The sequence below is a fragment of the Pagrus pagrus genome (genome assembly GCF_965226575.1).
Source record: "Pagrus pagrus genome assembly, chromosome: 6".
NCBI classification, from domain to species: domain Eukaryota; kingdom Metazoa; phylum Chordata; class Actinopteri; order Spariformes; family Sparidae; genus Pagrus; species Pagrus pagrus.
In genome coordinates, this window is record NC_140190.1 from 15969470 (window position 1) to 15985034 (window position 15565).

At 39.3% G+C, this 15565-nt stretch overlaps 2 protein-coding genes across 2 annotated transcripts; both read right to left on the reverse strand.

Moving 5' to 3' along the window:
• Nucleotides 1–140: 140 nt before the first annotated feature.
• haus5 (HAUS augmin-like complex, subunit 5) lies at nt 141–8096 on the reverse strand. Its single transcript, XM_084356089.1, has 20 exons — nt 7931–8096; nt 7699–7797; nt 7558–7620; nt 7350–7382; nt 6548–6572; nt 6242–6374; nt 5909–6068; nt 5704–5800; nt 4738–4829; nt 4574–4628; nt 4356–4483; nt 4195–4276; nt 3932–4086; nt 3653–3815; nt 3476–3556; nt 3173–3318; nt 2628–2724; nt 1954–2092; nt 1716–1848; nt 141–395 (listed from the first exon to the last, which is right to left on the reverse strand). The coding sequence occupies exons 2-20, from the start codon at nt 7794–7796 to the stop codon at nt 293–295; spliced, it is 1983 nt and encodes a 660-aa protein (XP_084212215.1). The 5' UTR covers nt 7797; nt 7931–8096; the 3' UTR covers nt 141–292.
• Nucleotides 8097–9155: 1059 nt separating this feature from the next.
• LOC311258606 (fizzy-related protein homolog) lies at nt 9156–14410 on the reverse strand. Its single transcript, XM_084355050.1, has 14 exons — nt 14250–14410; nt 13253–13370; nt 12972–13088; nt 12780–12843; nt 12531–12661; nt 12221–12303; nt 11941–12124; nt 11787–11852; nt 11592–11694; nt 11219–11403; nt 10897–11130; nt 10108–10212; nt 9915–10007; nt 9156–9826 (listed from the first exon to the last, which is right to left on the reverse strand). The coding sequence occupies exons 2-14, from the start codon at nt 13319–13321 to the stop codon at nt 9785–9787; spliced, it is 1476 nt and encodes a 491-aa protein (XP_084211176.1). The 5' UTR covers nt 13322–13370; nt 14250–14410; the 3' UTR covers nt 9156–9784.
• Nucleotides 14411–15565: the final 1155 nt, after the last annotated feature.

Genomic DNA, 15565 nt, shown 5'->3' on the forward strand with positions numbered 1-15565 from the left:
GGGCTCAACGATAGATATGTGCTCATTCCGTGCAAAATGCAGCACCGATTCAGCCTGGTCAATAAGAGAGCTGGAGGCAGCTTTTTTAGCAACTTTACTCTATTTTTCAACGCATTTCAAGGAAGACAAGGGCAAATGAGTGGATTTAAAATGATTTATTAGACACACAGAGGGGTAACAAGCATGAACAATGTGAGAAAAACAATAGTGTGATTTAGTTATAGCCATCGTTTCATTTACTAACGACTGTAGTATGGTTAATCTGCCATTGAAAGGTGCTGTAAGGCGTCCCCTAAGAGGCTTTGGCAGCAAGTTTCCACCTTTGTAGCCACTGTTGATAAGTCAGTCCTCCTTTACTGACCTCAGGTAGGACATGCTGGGCAGGCTTCTCCCACCTAAATGTACAAACACACACATAACAGAACAGGTTAACCAGATAACCAGACCTTTAAAAGGGTAAGTTCGTCCAAAAATGGAAATCAGTCCTTATCTACTCATGCCCCCGGGCTGATGGAAAGTCAGGTGAGGTTCTGTAGTCCACAAAACATTTTTGGAACTTCTTGTTCTGTCGTTTAGTTCTCCTAAACTGTAGTAGACGGGAACTTGTTTAAAGTACAACGACTCTATAAAGTTTGTACGACATGATTGAAGTCTTTGGAAGCCCCTCGATCCCAAATTGATTTGAAAAGACATTATTTAAGACCTCAAGGCGCAGTGGTTCTAAAATACATCTTTTCAAATGAATCTGGACTCTTGGGGCTTACAGAGACTTGGGTTACAGCAGACTACATGGAGCAATTTTTTTTTTCTTTACAGTTTTTTTAAAACAAGTCCCCATCTGCTTCAGCTGTTAAGAAGAATACTACAGCGCAGGTTTGCTGTGAAGCTCCAGAAATGTTTTTTTGACTATGAAACTTCACCCAACTTTCAATCAGCATGTAGATGATTTTCATTTTTGGACAAACTTTTCCTTTAAATCCTGTAAGTATAAATCCAAAATGAGACAAATGTTTAGAAAACACTGATATGCAATCAAAGGTTAAAACTTGAGTTTACTAGTAACAATAGATAAAGAGAAAAAACAGGGCCTTCTTGTTATCGTTTGTGACATTTTACTCTGCACAGTGCTGTGCGAAATGCTTAAAGGGGCCCTTTGCAACTTCTGTATTGTGCAGGAAGTCGGTCGTTAGTTTACGTTAGTGGACGTTAGCTACTGTTGCTCTCTGTGAGCTGAGCAGAGCGAGGCCCTGAGACGAGGCACTTGAGAACATGCATAAAGTCACATCCTTTGGGTTGTCTTGGAAAATCCCACCTGAGTCCTTCACAAAGAAATCCACAGTCCAGCAGCATTAAACAACTTCAACTAATCATCCACAAGCTTGGATAGGCAACTGACAGAGACAGGGAAGGTCTCGTTTTTCAAGTCACGTAACAATCCACTCTCATATGGCCAATAAAAATGTGATTAAAACATGTGAATTGCTACAAATTGTAATGCAGAGCTCCTTAAATTTGAGTATTTTGATGTTTAAACATCTCATTATGAAAATGTAGTAAAAAGATAACACCATATGTTTATAACTTGTAAGTCACATTCAAGTACATAATGGCTCCATTAAGGTTTAACACAGATGTTATCTAAACCATTAACCTGGTGGAAGTTAACCTAGTGCATTGTTTAACAACAGGTTATCTGCTTCAGAAATGTGCCTCACCAGTAGGAGATGGCAGTTTTGACTTGGGCCCCATAAGAAAGTCCTTGGGCACAGCGTTGGGTGAGGCCTCTGACTCTTGGTATGAGAGCCTTCAGAAGCTTCTGATCCTCCTCCACAACTCTGGACAGCAGAGCTAAGAGACAGAGTGTATCGTATAGAGCATGTGTACAGCCAAATGTTGCACTTCTTAATTTTAAGCATGATAAAAGCTTCACTCTTGATAAGTTCCCCTGATTACCATTCTGATCAGATGCATGCAGCAGCTCTGCTTCCTTCTGTATTTTCTGCAGAGTAGCAGAGTGAAGTTGCAGTAACTGACGGAGAAAACGCAACTCAAGCTGCTGGGAGCGCGTCTGGGAACACAACTCCTCTGGAGCCTGGAGTGTAAAAAGGAGGAGAAAAATTAGTTTTCTGTCAAAGTCAGAGAACATAGTGTGATTAAGTAACTGTTTGTAAGACAGAGATATCCCTTCAAAGCAAATTCACAACAGCCTAGAAAATACAAGGCTGTGGGTGTTGTGCCCATGTGCAATAAAACTGATTTTCATGGATATCATTTTTCATTAGTTCAACTTTATATGAAGGCAACGAGTTTCCACAGGAAAATTTCACATCATTATGAATGGAAGTTAAATACAAACATTTACCGTGTCGTAACAATGCTGGATTGTGAGAAATTATATGAAAAATTATAGTCAGTGACTGAGCCACCAGTTCTTTAATGACAAGCAGACTCCAAAGATGTGTCAAAAACAACAGTACAACATTCATACTGTGAAAACAACTTGTGTCATCTCAACTAACTATGGTTAGTTAAATAGTTAATTATTTTCTCCTACATTATTCCTACATTAAGCATATGTAGTGTTTCTTTGAGCAGAACAGATTAATGCATTATATGCCCAGACTCACCCTGTACAGTGGGAATGCCAGGCTCTGACACAAGCTGCTGAAGGTCGGGGACATCAAGCGATGGATGGACAACCACGATGCAGGGACTCGTTGCATTCTGCAACAACAGAAAAAAAAGTCACTTCTCTATTTTTGTTCAGCACTTGATCAAAAGTGTGATTGAAATGTTTTTCCTTGTGATGCACTTTCTTAATGAGAGCCTGCTGCTGCTAGAGCCACAGGTGCACTACTGATGAAGTCTGATAATTTCTTGTCAGATTATACTGCGCTGCTTTTGTCATCTACATCCCTCTGGGAATTTATAATTGATCATGAAACGTAACAAAACAGAGAGGGAAAATGTGTCAGAGTAGGCAATGTAACCCGTTTTGATTTATTGTCCTATGTATATTTTACTGGTGATAAAATATGTACTCAAGTGCTCAGTTTGGATGTTAATATAAGACCGTTTTTAAACTAGTTGTTACAAAAAAGTAATATTTCATTGGTTACATACACACCTGAATGAGGTTTAACCCCTCAGTTGTCAGACAACTTGCTCTTACCCTTCAACAGTCCTCCGATCCAGTGCAAGAAGAGAAACCGTTCCCAACTGTCTGGCATCCTTGGAAATGGAGTTCCTCAGAATGTTGGCTGCAGCGGTGACTTCTCCAAACTGCGGCTCCAGTTTGCTCTGGACAAATTCCTGTAACTGAAACAAGACAGAGGCATAGAAATCTTCAAGAGACGTTTATTTTGCTTTTTTTGTGGAAAAGTCCTTCAGTTTAAAGAGAAAAAAACACTTCTTTCCCCACACAACCAAAATCTTATAAATAATCTTCATTGTTATAGATGGAGAACATCCACACCTCTGTGTGCAGTCGGATCAGCTCCATCTTGGCCATGGAGTTCCCCTTAATCAGACCTCTGATATGCTCCTGTCTGAGAACCTGAAGAGTCACAACAGAAAACAGTTTTTTTTGGAAGCATGTAGAAAATGCCTGATCAAAGAGAGACACTGGCAGAGGGTGTGAATTTGCTCTTACCACTAGTTGTCTGAAGTCAAGGATGCTCTGCCACTGGCTGCGGAGGCTCCTAAGGGCCTCCTGTCGACTTCTGGCATGTTGGTCAAGTTGGATACACCAGTCTCTAATATGATCCCTGGCCGCCACCTGCATCACACACTGGAGTTCCATCTCTAGAGCTGAACTGGCAGCAACAAAGGAAAAACAAAGTTAAATCTTTAAAATAAACCTGTTCCATTATTCCTGGAATAATACGCTTGTGGGAACCTCATCAATTAACTTTACAGTGAGTCGGCTTACAGTGCTAAGGTATCATTGTGGAGCTCATCCGCAATAACAGACACCTCAAGCTCAGCCTCCTTCTTGCGGGCCTGCAGCTGGTTCTGGAGCTTCTGGACTCTGGAGCGAGTCTGGGCCAGTTCCACCATACTCTGCTCCACCTCCTTCCAAGCAGCCTTGAACAACAATTGTGCAGTTCCACAAATAAAAAGGAAAGACATTAATATGTTTTCTTCCACTGTGGACTATTATATAATAGTGTCATGTTAGTTGATGTTTAGCACCTCTAAGAGTGTTTTAACTGAGGGCAACTCATTATCCTCTTCTGCTGACATGTCCAGTAGATGATCGTTTTCATAGCGGAACCTGTAATTAAAATGCTAGATGAATACTTACTTTATAGTCTTAAACGAAGAGAGAACACTATAATAATGTTGAAGTTTACCGTAGAGCTGTCACATCCCGTGTCACATCTAGAGAGGAGAGTTTCTGCTCTAGTTCCTTCTGCTCTCTGGATGCTAAATACTCCAACGCCGAGAGGACGTGGTTTGGTGGATAACAACCCAGCATGTTCTAATGAGATGACAAGTAACAACATGTTCATTCAACAGCACATACAAAAGTACTAAAACATCAAGTGAGATTTGGCCAAAATACACCAACCTCCACAGCACTCAGCCAGTACTGAAACACGGCAGTCCTTTGTTCACGAGTCATACTGAGAGGAAACAAAAAGAGAAGAGATTAATTCAAGAAAGAAGAAGTTGATAATATCTCATAGACAGTATTTTGTTGATTTCTGAAATACTGGATTCACTAGTCCTTACTGTTTGGCTGCAGAACGAGAAGTCTTCAGTTCACTCTCTTGTAAAGACTGATAGAAGTGGACCCTGTCATCACACAGCTCTCTCACTTCGCGCTAACAGGAAAAAAATTACAAAAATGGATGACTTCCTTCGGTCAGCAGCTGAGGTATTACGGGCATCTTGGTCTACATTACTCAGATATGTGCAAATAATTGCTGATCAACTGTCCTATTTTCGTTTTTTTAACAGGTCGCCAAAGGACATCAAATAAATGTGCGTCTCCACCAGCTGTAGTACTACAAAATTATTTTCAAGATGGCATTGCATAACAGAATCAATTGCTGTTTCCAACATAAGATGGAATTGTAAATTCCAGTTTAAGTTGCGTCTCTGAAATCACTCCCTATATAATACTTTATATAGTCAGTAGTTTACTCTATAGACGTTTAATCTTTACCATTCACAGATGTAGATTCACATAACTGCAGAGCATTGGATTGGAAATTTGTTAGCAGAAAGTGTGTGTGTGTGCACATCATGGACACTTGGTTTTTGTTCCACTTTGAGAATTTCAGATTTCTCCATAAATTGCATGAATGTCTCACTCAGAAACCAGACACTAAAATAAGATGACGGAGGGTAAACAAAGGGAAATAGAGAGTGATTTCGGACACAAACTGTGCGTAGAGCTGAAACTTTAAATAGATTAGTTGTCAACTATTAAATGAATCGCAAACTATTTTGATAATAGGTTTAGATAACTTTTGCAAGAAATATAAAAGACAAAACTCTCTGATTCTAGCTCCCTAAATGTGAATATTTTCCGGTTTCTTCACTCTTCTAAGACAGTTAACTTGATATCTTTGGGCTGTGGACAAAACAAGACATTTGAGGATGTTATCTTGGGATAACAGCAATACACCAACAGTGCATATGCCAGACAATCTCATCTCAGTAAAATACAGAGCAGATTTAGGCAGTGCTTACCAGGACCTGTGCCTCTGCTGCAGCTTTGCAGTTGAGGCCATCACCATCACTGCCACCAGAAGGCTTATGGTCAAACAGCACTTCAATCTCGGCTTTCCTGCAATACACAACACAGTCCTTAGTTGCTTAATAAATGATTAGTATGCATGTATTAATTATCCCTCTTTGTTCAGTTTTATTTTTAACTCTCAATGTTTTGGCTTACCTGGCGATTTGTTCCAGTGTCTTGCAGTGCCCACTGATCTTTTGCGTGTCATCAGAGAGCACCTTACGGTCCAAGACGCAGCGCTGCCTGAAGGCCTGAAGGAGCAGCTCTCTGCGCTGGCTGTCCTCCACCTGTGCCCAGCTATGGCTGATGGACTGCTCTGTTAGTAAACAGTAAAAAATGTGGGTGCAAGATATCACTTTAAATATCAAAAAATGGAAGCAAATCAAACACCAGCATATGAGCCAGCTGTCTGCCTTCTGACCACAGCAACTGCTGAAGGACTAACGTGGTCTGATCAGATACCCAGCCCTTACTGTATGTGACACTTACCTTGTGTAGCCAACTGTTCCTCTGTACCACTGATCTGAGAGTCCAGGTGACTGATCTCAGCTCTCAGCTGCTCTATCTTCCTCTGTAGCTCTCTCTGTTTAGCGGCCTCGCTCTGGCCCTCAGCCTGCTTCAACTGAGCATGACAAAACACCAGCAGATTAAAAATACACTTCATTTTATGAGTGGCTTTCTCACTGAAAACTCCACATTGTGTATCATCAAGATTATTCAAGTATCACACCCAGCAGGTAATTAGGAAACAGAATTGAACAGCAAGGAAAGGAAAGAAAACAAGTTGTAGCCTACCTCTTTATCTTGTAGCACTTTGTACCTTGAAGCCATAACGTCAAGGAAATTGTTTGTACTTATTTTGGGGGGTTTTATGAGACAGCACAGTAGGCAATTATGGAGGGTAGGGGTCGACTGATTTTTTTTTTTCCAGAGGCGACTCCGATACAAATTATAAGTAAACAAGGAGACCGATAACTGATAATTGAACCCGGTATTCATTTACAGTTAAAAATAAAAATCATATCGTCAAAGCTGAGAATAACCAGTGATGGAATGAGACCAACTACAATTTACTCAAGCACTGTACTTAAGTACAATTTTGACGTACTTTAATTCAGTATTTCCACTTTCTGCTACTTAATACTTCCACTCCACAACATTTATTTGATAACTTTAGTTACTAGTTACTTTGCAGATACACATTATTCAGTGCTAATAAGCTATTACCTGTGACAGGTCACCAATCAGATATTGTTGTGGGCGGGACATTACATGAGACAACCCAAAGTAGTGCATTGTAAATCCACTTATTTTTTCGGCAACTGGACAAAAGAAACACAGATAATAGGGAAAATGCTGAATATCGGCCTCTGATAATCAGCCAGTTTTGGAGCAGGATCCACCAGTGCTCCTCCAGAAAACAATCTATGCATTCTCCAGCAATATGTTTTACTGACTCTCTACTGCCCAGGTGATCTCTCGATGAAATTTACAAGAGCAAATAAATGACTAAAATGCACAAATGAAGTTGACATTATTATAGTATAAAGACACTGGTGGGTTTGAAATCCTTTGAAATCAGGGCATGAAAGGATACCACTGGAGATTCCCACGCATGACCCTCACGTTCCTGTGAAAACAGAGAAACCGTCAAGAAGCTGTAATCCATTAGTGAAGTCACTGAGTGACCCATTCATCAGTTGCCATGACGCTCTTTATTTGGAGCTCTGGGATGACATGCAAGAAATCAGCAGTACTCTGACCATTGATAAATGACAGACCAGGAAGGTAGAGTTACGACTAACCTTTGTTGGAAAACGTGTTGGATGACATATTTCCATATCGACTTCCCTGACCCAACACAGAGCCTAGAAAACAAATGATCACGCTTGGTCAACGCTGTAAAGTAGGAATCAAGTGACTTCTAATGAGGGAAAGGTACTCACGTTTTAAAATAGCCGTCATTTGGCAGGCTGTCCGGAGGCAGACTGAACTCCTCTGTCGCCCAACGTTTTAACTCCTGGACAAGATTTCTGTCCGCCATCCTGACAGACGGCAGAAAGTAAACAACTTGCTTGTAACGAGCGAGCTAGCTAGCAACAACAAGAGGCTGTTTTTGTCCGTTAGCTAGCACAGTTTGCTAACGCTAAGTTCGCTTATTGTACTCCATGAACTTACTCTAGTCTTGTAGAAGATGCGTCTTTACTTTAATTCACATTAGTTGGTAATAGATTTTTTTATTTTTTTCATCTGCAATTCTCAAACTTTCAACCTCCCGCCCATTCACTGTATTTCCGGTTAGGATATCCGTTGAGGCAGCGCCGCCGCTGGTTGGAGCCGTTTGTTGTCATGGATACACAGTATAAACCCCTCATGATCAAAACAGACGGTTAACTCTGGACAACAACTGAATGAGTCTGGCATCACAAATATGCACGGATTAAATATACATTATATAAAAGTTGATTCAACTTTAGTTAGCATTTTTTTCTCATTTTTCAAATAATCCTATATCACTAGTGTTGTGTATGCACTCTCCCATTGGCATTAATCATAAAAAATAATTTTAAAAAGTCAAATTATTGACCACAGAATCTGTAAAGTCAATTAAACGACATGATATTGAATTTAATGGAAGGATAAACACAATTCAAGCATGATAAATCAACACTGCAAAGGACAATTTTGCTGACAACATACATATTCACATGAATGTGCAGCATACACTTCATACAAATCTCAAAAATGTAATTTTAAGATGCAGTAGCCTACATACAAAGTCTAATCTAAAACAATAACGACAAAAGTGCAACTAAATTGTAGTGGTATTTGCAATGCGTATAATAATAATAATCTTTATTGTCCACAAATGTGGAAATTTGCCTTCAGCTTCACAGGAGGATTCTAGTAACTCACAATACACACAATAATAAATAACACATCATGCACAGTACAGACAATAATGAACATGGTTTCAGTATGAATGATGTTTACAAATTCAGCAAAGACTTTATGTAAATGTTCTTGGTTTTGGTCTTCTCGAGGGTGGTCTTATTACTACTTTTAAAAGGGGATGAACAGGATGACAGACAATCTCTCTTTCGTTTTGCCTGCGTTTCATATATACTGTATACATCCCAGTTGTTTTAACTCTTTCTACTGGCCATGTAATTCTGGACAGTCTGTTTTTGTTCTTCACAGCCGTGTGACAATACCATTTACATACACTACTCAAAATTAGTTACGGATATTGTGACATTTTATTGTTTCACTTGATTGTTTATTCTGTGATACTAAAAGTTAAAACACTATTATTATTATTATTATTAATAAACTACTATCCACTATTTTATCCCATTTCTGGATTAGATACAGGCACAGCATTTAAAAAACACACAAGTCCTTCAGTTCCATAATCTTTTATTTCCACCTTTACTACAAAGAATCAACCATGTAGTATATGTCTAGATGCACAGCATTAGACTCTGTCCACAGGAGCAAAACTGCATTATTTCAGCCAACCACTCTCAACCTTAGCACTCTAGGATGACAGTAAGCATGGTGCTCATACTGTAAAGGCCTTATTAGGTGATTATGTCTTATGTTTTAGTCAAAATATGTAATGGCATTTTTTTCTCCATCAAAGCCACTGTGGCATTAAATAAACAAGACCTGAGTTAAACAAAAACTAAAAATGCTCTCTCCACATTATTCCACAACAATGAAAAAAGTATCGCAATATTTTTAAGTAAGGCCTGTGATTTCTTCAATCCATTTATACATTTTTTGAAGAGTAAAATAAATGACTACATTCATAATGAGAGCACAATTCAAAAAGAATTTCCCAAACAATTGTTAGCATGAAAAAAAAAATTGCTCCGTTGCTCTCACTGCGAGTTCCTCTGTGATAACATGTCACAAGATGTCTCAGCTTGTACTGTTTGTCCCATAGCACCATGTTGATGAGCGATCCAGTGGTGACGCCAGAATCCACTCAAAATAGAGTTTTAGAGTTTTAATAGTTGCTTAAAGTTACCGTATCCTGGTGAAGAGATTTAAAACTGATACAGATTCCTGAAAGAAAGAAACTTAGTTAATGGTGATGCAGATTATGAGGGAGTCTGTAATTACTGAATGCTGTTCCCAAAAAGTGCTTTCTCACCTTTGTTGACCTAGTTTTACTGAATACGTTCCAAAAGCGTAGGGTCTCATCTCCAGCTCCCGTCACTATCGCCTCACCATCGGGGGACATGGCCTAAAATAGTGATAAAATCATGAATCTGCCAGATGTTGCAAAAAGTAGCAGCTGAACATGAAGAACAGCAAGATCACATTCTCATGAGAAAGAAACTGACCAGGTAGAGCACTCTGTAGGAGTGTCCTGTGAGTTTGGCAACCTGAGTGAGAGCTGGATATTTCCACACCAAGATCTGGTTCTGAGAATAGCCATGAGTGCTCACCTGCAAAAAGAGGCAATATTGTGATTAAAGGTGAAGCTTTATGCAGGTCAGTTCTTTTAGACACATTTATGTTATCACTGCAAACAGAAAGTTGTTGGTCTCCCAATGCATATTTTACATTGTGTGCCTAACATCTAAAAAGGGAACAGGCAACACTTCTCCAAGTGCTAACAGGTGCATTTCTCACAATTAAATATAGAAACAGCGCAAAGGCCTTGCTCTGCCTCATTAGAGGATTATTTACAAAAAACACAGCACGCCATATGGTGTCTTAATCCTGAGAAACACTGGGACTAGCTAGAGGCTTCCAAACACTCTTGAGTTATGGATGTGCCAATTTATCACAATTAATGTGGATTTAAAATGTTGTTAAGGGTATAAACCTCCTTGGAGTTGTTTGCGTGAATTGTAGTGGATATAGGTTTAGGAATAGGTAGTGTCACCAAATTGGACTGATCATGATACAGAGACTAATTTCAAATTGAGAAAGCTCTACCAACTGATATAAATTAAGTACAAATGTAAAACATTAAGTAAATCAAATGTTTTCACCCTATTTACTGTAGCTCTTCTACATCGTCACATCATCAAGCAGTGTGTTGACGCTCAGAAATAAGCAATGTAGCACCTTATTCTCAATCCAAGTTATACAACTGTGCATCGTCTTTATCTGGAGTCACTTACCAGCTCATTAGCATGTTTGGACCAGGCCAGGTTGCACACCTGAGAGCCGGTGTCCATACACTGCAGTGGCTGCGAGGTCAGCGTGTTCCAAAACCGGATACAGCGGTCAGCAGTGCCGCCCCCCGAGGCCAGCAGGCCGTGCTGGTGGGGGGACCAGGCGATGGCTTTCACCGCAGCCAGGTGATCCATGTATGTTTGCACTGGGCTCAGTGAGGAGTGGTTCCAAACCAGCAGCTGAGGTGACAAATAACAACATCAATAAATACAATGAGTAAATACAGAAAGATAGAGGCAGGTTTATAAACAAAAACAACAACCGTACTTTGTTGTCGTTGCCACCAGAAGCGAGCAGCTGATGGTCAGTGCTCCACTTTAAGCCACACACTTCCTGTCTGTGTCCCTGCAGCCGTCTCTCTGACTGGAGTGGAGGGGTCCTCACATCTCTCTGAAGAATCATACGATCACGGCTTCCCGACGACAACTGGTCTGCGTTCCATGCTAATGCTCCTGCAGACACAAAAAAGTTTGATTGTTTGACATTCAACATTTGACTAAAATCCATAATTTCTGTCAGGAGACAACTATCAAAAACTCCAAGCATTATCAACCCTCATCTTAATGCTGACCATTTCTAGTTATCTTCTTCAGTTGTTTTCATTGTGACTTCATCATTCTTGTTAGGCAAATGTTCTCACCAACTCTAGCTGTGTGTCCTTCCAGGGCAAAGAGTTTCTTCCCAGCACCAGCGTCCCAGATCTGAACATAGCCTTTGTGAGTCCCCACTGCCACCAGGTTACCCTAAAAACACAAAGAATCCTCTCAGTACAAAAGACAAACTGCACCAAACGTCCGTGACAGTTTCCGGAAGGCAGTAAGCTGTGTGTACTTACCCTTTCGGACCACCCAACTGATGTGACTGAGTCTCCCTCTACTGATAAATCACACAACCTTGTCACCTGAGGAAAAGACAATTCAATCGCATCAAACAATTCAAATTCAAATTTTCTATTTTCAAAAATGAGTTGTGTAGACACTCTGCAGTACCTGGCTGGTACAGGCACTCCACAGGTAAACACATGTTCCCAGCCCGACACTGAGGACATTGAGAGACGACCAGTCCACCAAGTTGAGGTAGAAGTCATCCTGCAGCTCCGGAGCATCCAGGACTTTAAAGGGGATCTTTGAGATCTTGCGAGTTGGCTTTCTTGGTGAACGCAGCAATTTCTGACTGCGAAAAAAAGTTGGACATTATGAAACCCTGATGCCAAAATGTTCAGTTTGGTTTGTTTGCAGTGGAGATCTAAAAACAAAATGCTGCGTCTACCTTTTGTTGCTGACAGGTGAGAGAGAGTAGGGGGAGATGTTGGTGCCATTGTCCGGTGACGAACTTTTGGTATTGAGTGAATACTGCAAAGATCACACAGGGACAGATACCGTCATATTCTCTACCAGCTTCATTAAAATAACATAAACCACTGAAGAAAAACTGTACACTGACTGAATAGTGATGTTCTACTCTCTCATTTTGTTTTCTTCCCCCACTCAGAGAGCATATTGTATGCGTGTCTGTTCTTACACTGTATGATCAATTTGCTTTCACTTTATTTAAGGAATATAAGATGAAATGCTCATACACTGAATAGACTTCTCTTCTCTGGGGTTGATGGCTGTAGACGCCTGTCCTCTGTCTGGGGGTCCTGGATCTTTTCTATTCCTGCTCCCAGGAGCTCATTCTTCAGCAAAGCAGAGTAGGCCAGCCCATCTGCTACATGTGCAAGAATATCATTTTATACCACAACACAAAACCACAATGCTAGGTGCATACTTAGCTAAGATACTAAGAAATGTATTTGTGTACGTATGCATTTAAGAAATGTATTTACCTTTGATATTATCAGAAGAAGCATCCTTTGTTTTTCTGTTCTGACTTGGCGACTTTTCATTTTCCTTAATATAAAAAGATATTGTTATTGATTAAAAGACACAAACTTTCTTCAAACAGTAATCAACTTCAACCAAACAATACCTAAGTAACACACAAACACCTCAATAAATTTACCACAAAATGTTCATACATTGATCCTGTGGAAGTTGATATTCCAGTTTGCTCCTGCTCTGGTCGGAATGAATCTGTCTCCAAGTTTACTGGGTGAAGACAACGGGGAGGCGGTTGGTGTCCGACCATGCAGTTTCTGCAAAAATGATGAAGTATATGTATACTTATTTACGAATGAAAGGAAGTTTGGGCACTTTTTTGATCAGTATAATCTAACTTGACATACCACAAGTTCAGTGTTGATGTACAAATACAACATATACTTTATAAGGGCACTTAGTAAAGTAAGAAGTGACTCACAACAGGGCTCAAGTTGTCATTTTGAATGTTGATTTGGCGGAGTAGGCGATGTTCATATTCTGGATCCATCCTACGCTGAGATCCTGATCCCAAAGCCAGAGGCTGGGAGGCTGGAGACCTATCAAACACACAAAACAATGATTTCATCAGCTCAAAGGTGCAGTATGCCGTTTTGGGAAATAAATTTTAATCAGAAGAGACTGATTTCTAAAACAATCTAAATAAACAAACTCTTTGTTTTCATGACTGAATAAACAAACTTGCACAATTTCATACTGTTTGACTTTGCTTATATGTGGCGGACCCTGCCACATTTCTAGCCTAATAGTGTTCTGGGGACCTATTTTTCCTCTGAGAACAGCTTGTTCATTAAGTAATGGGGAAAAAAGACTTATTGCTGAGTTTGTATTATTACCCAGATTTTGAGGTTGAATTTCTTCCTCATAACTACATAGTGCCCCTTTCAATTGAAATGCTGTTTTTGTAAATGCAGTTGCTTTTTGATTGTTTGTGCTTGTAGGGTTAGAAAAGATTAAGTAGTATCATGAAAATACAAATGTAAATCCTGTAAAAAATCTTGCATGTTGTTTATACAAAGTAGTATTGCACATATCTCAAAGCACTTTTAAAAGATATCTGTCAAACAGTTAATCCTTCCTTGTAAAATTCCCCTTTAATTATTTGTTATAAACTAAATAACCCTTCCAGTGTCTCATTTATTCAGTGTTATATCAAACTCTTCTATCAAACCCAATGCTAGATCTGGAGGAAAAGCAGGTTAACTAGCCGTTAAATTCGTTACGGCACAACTAACTTTCAACCAGTTAAAGAACAATGAAAGATATTTTTAAAGCCCCTTGTTCGAAATTAACTAAATGTCATCAAATACCTTGTTTATTTATTTATAGTCATGTTTGTATCTAGCTAGCTCATGACAGCGTTAGCTAATTTAGCTAGTGGCTAATCCCATCATATTCACAACAGACAGCATACATACAAGAGCGAGCCAGTCCCAGAATATCAGCACACAGACGCCCAACAGGAACAACACTTCTCGGATATATCAGAGGAAATGAAGCGATATGTTGAAAGTTATTCACTCTCAGATGTAATGTAGTTCACTTCAGCTGAGGTGAAAAGGACCGGTGCATTGTGGGATTTCTGTCACTCCTGTGACGTCAACCTCTCAAATCCAAACACGGAAATGCTTCAGCTGTTGTCGCCAGAAGGAGATGAGCTGACTGACCAGTTTGGGTTAGTAGTGGGTAAGTAAGGGATCATGGGGTCCTTACAGGTATTTCACAACCAAGACAACAGTACAATCTATCATAAACTGTAGGGATACATTTATAAATATCAGTAAAAGACTTAGGAAAAGGTGGCTACTGTGGTTATCAGTAAGTTGCATTTACTCCAACTGTACATGAAACATGTTGGGAGCTTATGATGTAAATCAAACTGAAAACTGCTTTAGTCATATATATATATATATATATATATATATATATATATATATATATATATATATATATATATATATACTGTACTGCATTGTGTATAAGGGGTGAGCCCTTGTCATGACCAAGTACCAAACACAGGGGGCGTCCTAGTTCTACGTTCAAACTCTGCCGAGCAGCTGAAGACAGCAGTGCACTGCTTTGTGGCTTACTGTACATACAGTGGTGGAAGGAGTAATAACTAATTTCCAAGTATCCAAATAAAACACTGATCACATACAATCTTGATCCTTCCTTGACAACAAAGCGCTTCCAACATTTTCACTTAGCCCACTTAATCAGTTCTTAAGAAGGAAAAGAAAGGTAACTTAATAAAATAAAAAATAAATGCCACAAAAAGCTGTTTCAATTGTAATTGTGCAGTCATTTCCTCCATAATGTACACCTGTCTCAGTCTCTTAGTCCATTGTCGCACTGTGGGGGGTAGATTCTGCAACCAAGAAATGATTATTCAGAATCATATTTAAGTTTAATTTCTAGCATCACAATGTAATAAAAGTACCAAAAGTCATTATTTATTAATTGATTTATATTTTAAATTGATCATCTAAACCTGCAGGTAACACTTTATGTAACCATCATTAATAAATGGTAAATATATAGTTATACGTACGTTAATAGTAATCAAAAACTAAATGCTTTATGAACGATTTATAAAACTTTTGCCACTTTATAACAGCCATCTAAAATGTTTGTAGATCAACGACACAGTATATATTTACCATTTAGCTACAAGTATTATAAACGTCAGTTGCTTAAAAGATGGTTTATAAAGGTTTCATTGTTTGTTAATGGT

Excerpts from the sequence above, each read along its gene's own strand:
- haus5 (XM_084356089.1), bottom strand. The coding sequence starts at position 7,796 with ATGGCGGACAGAAATCTTGTCCAGGAGTTAAAACGTTGGGCGACAGAG. Across the intron at positions 6,573-7,349 it reads ATGCGTGGGAATCTCCAGTG|GTACAAAGTGCTACAAGATA; the intron begins GTATCCTTTCAT and ends TATGGCTTCAAG. Across the intron at positions 6,375-6,547 it reads AAGTGCTACAAGATAAAGAG|TTGAAGCAGGCTGAGGGCCA; the intron begins GTAGGCTACAAC and ends TGTCATGCTCAG.
- LOC311258606 (XM_084355050.1), bottom strand. The coding sequence starts at position 13,321 with ATGGATCCAGAATATGAACATCGCCTACTCCGCCAAATCAACATTCAA. Across the intron at positions 12,304-12,530 it reads AGAAGAGAAGTCTATTCAGT|TATTCACTCAATACCAAAAG; the intron begins GTATGAGCATTT and ends TGATCTTTGCAG. Across the intron at positions 11,404-11,591 it reads AGGACACACAGCTAGAGTTG|GAGCATTAGCATGGAACGCA; the intron begins GTGAGAACATTT and ends TTGTGTCTGCAG.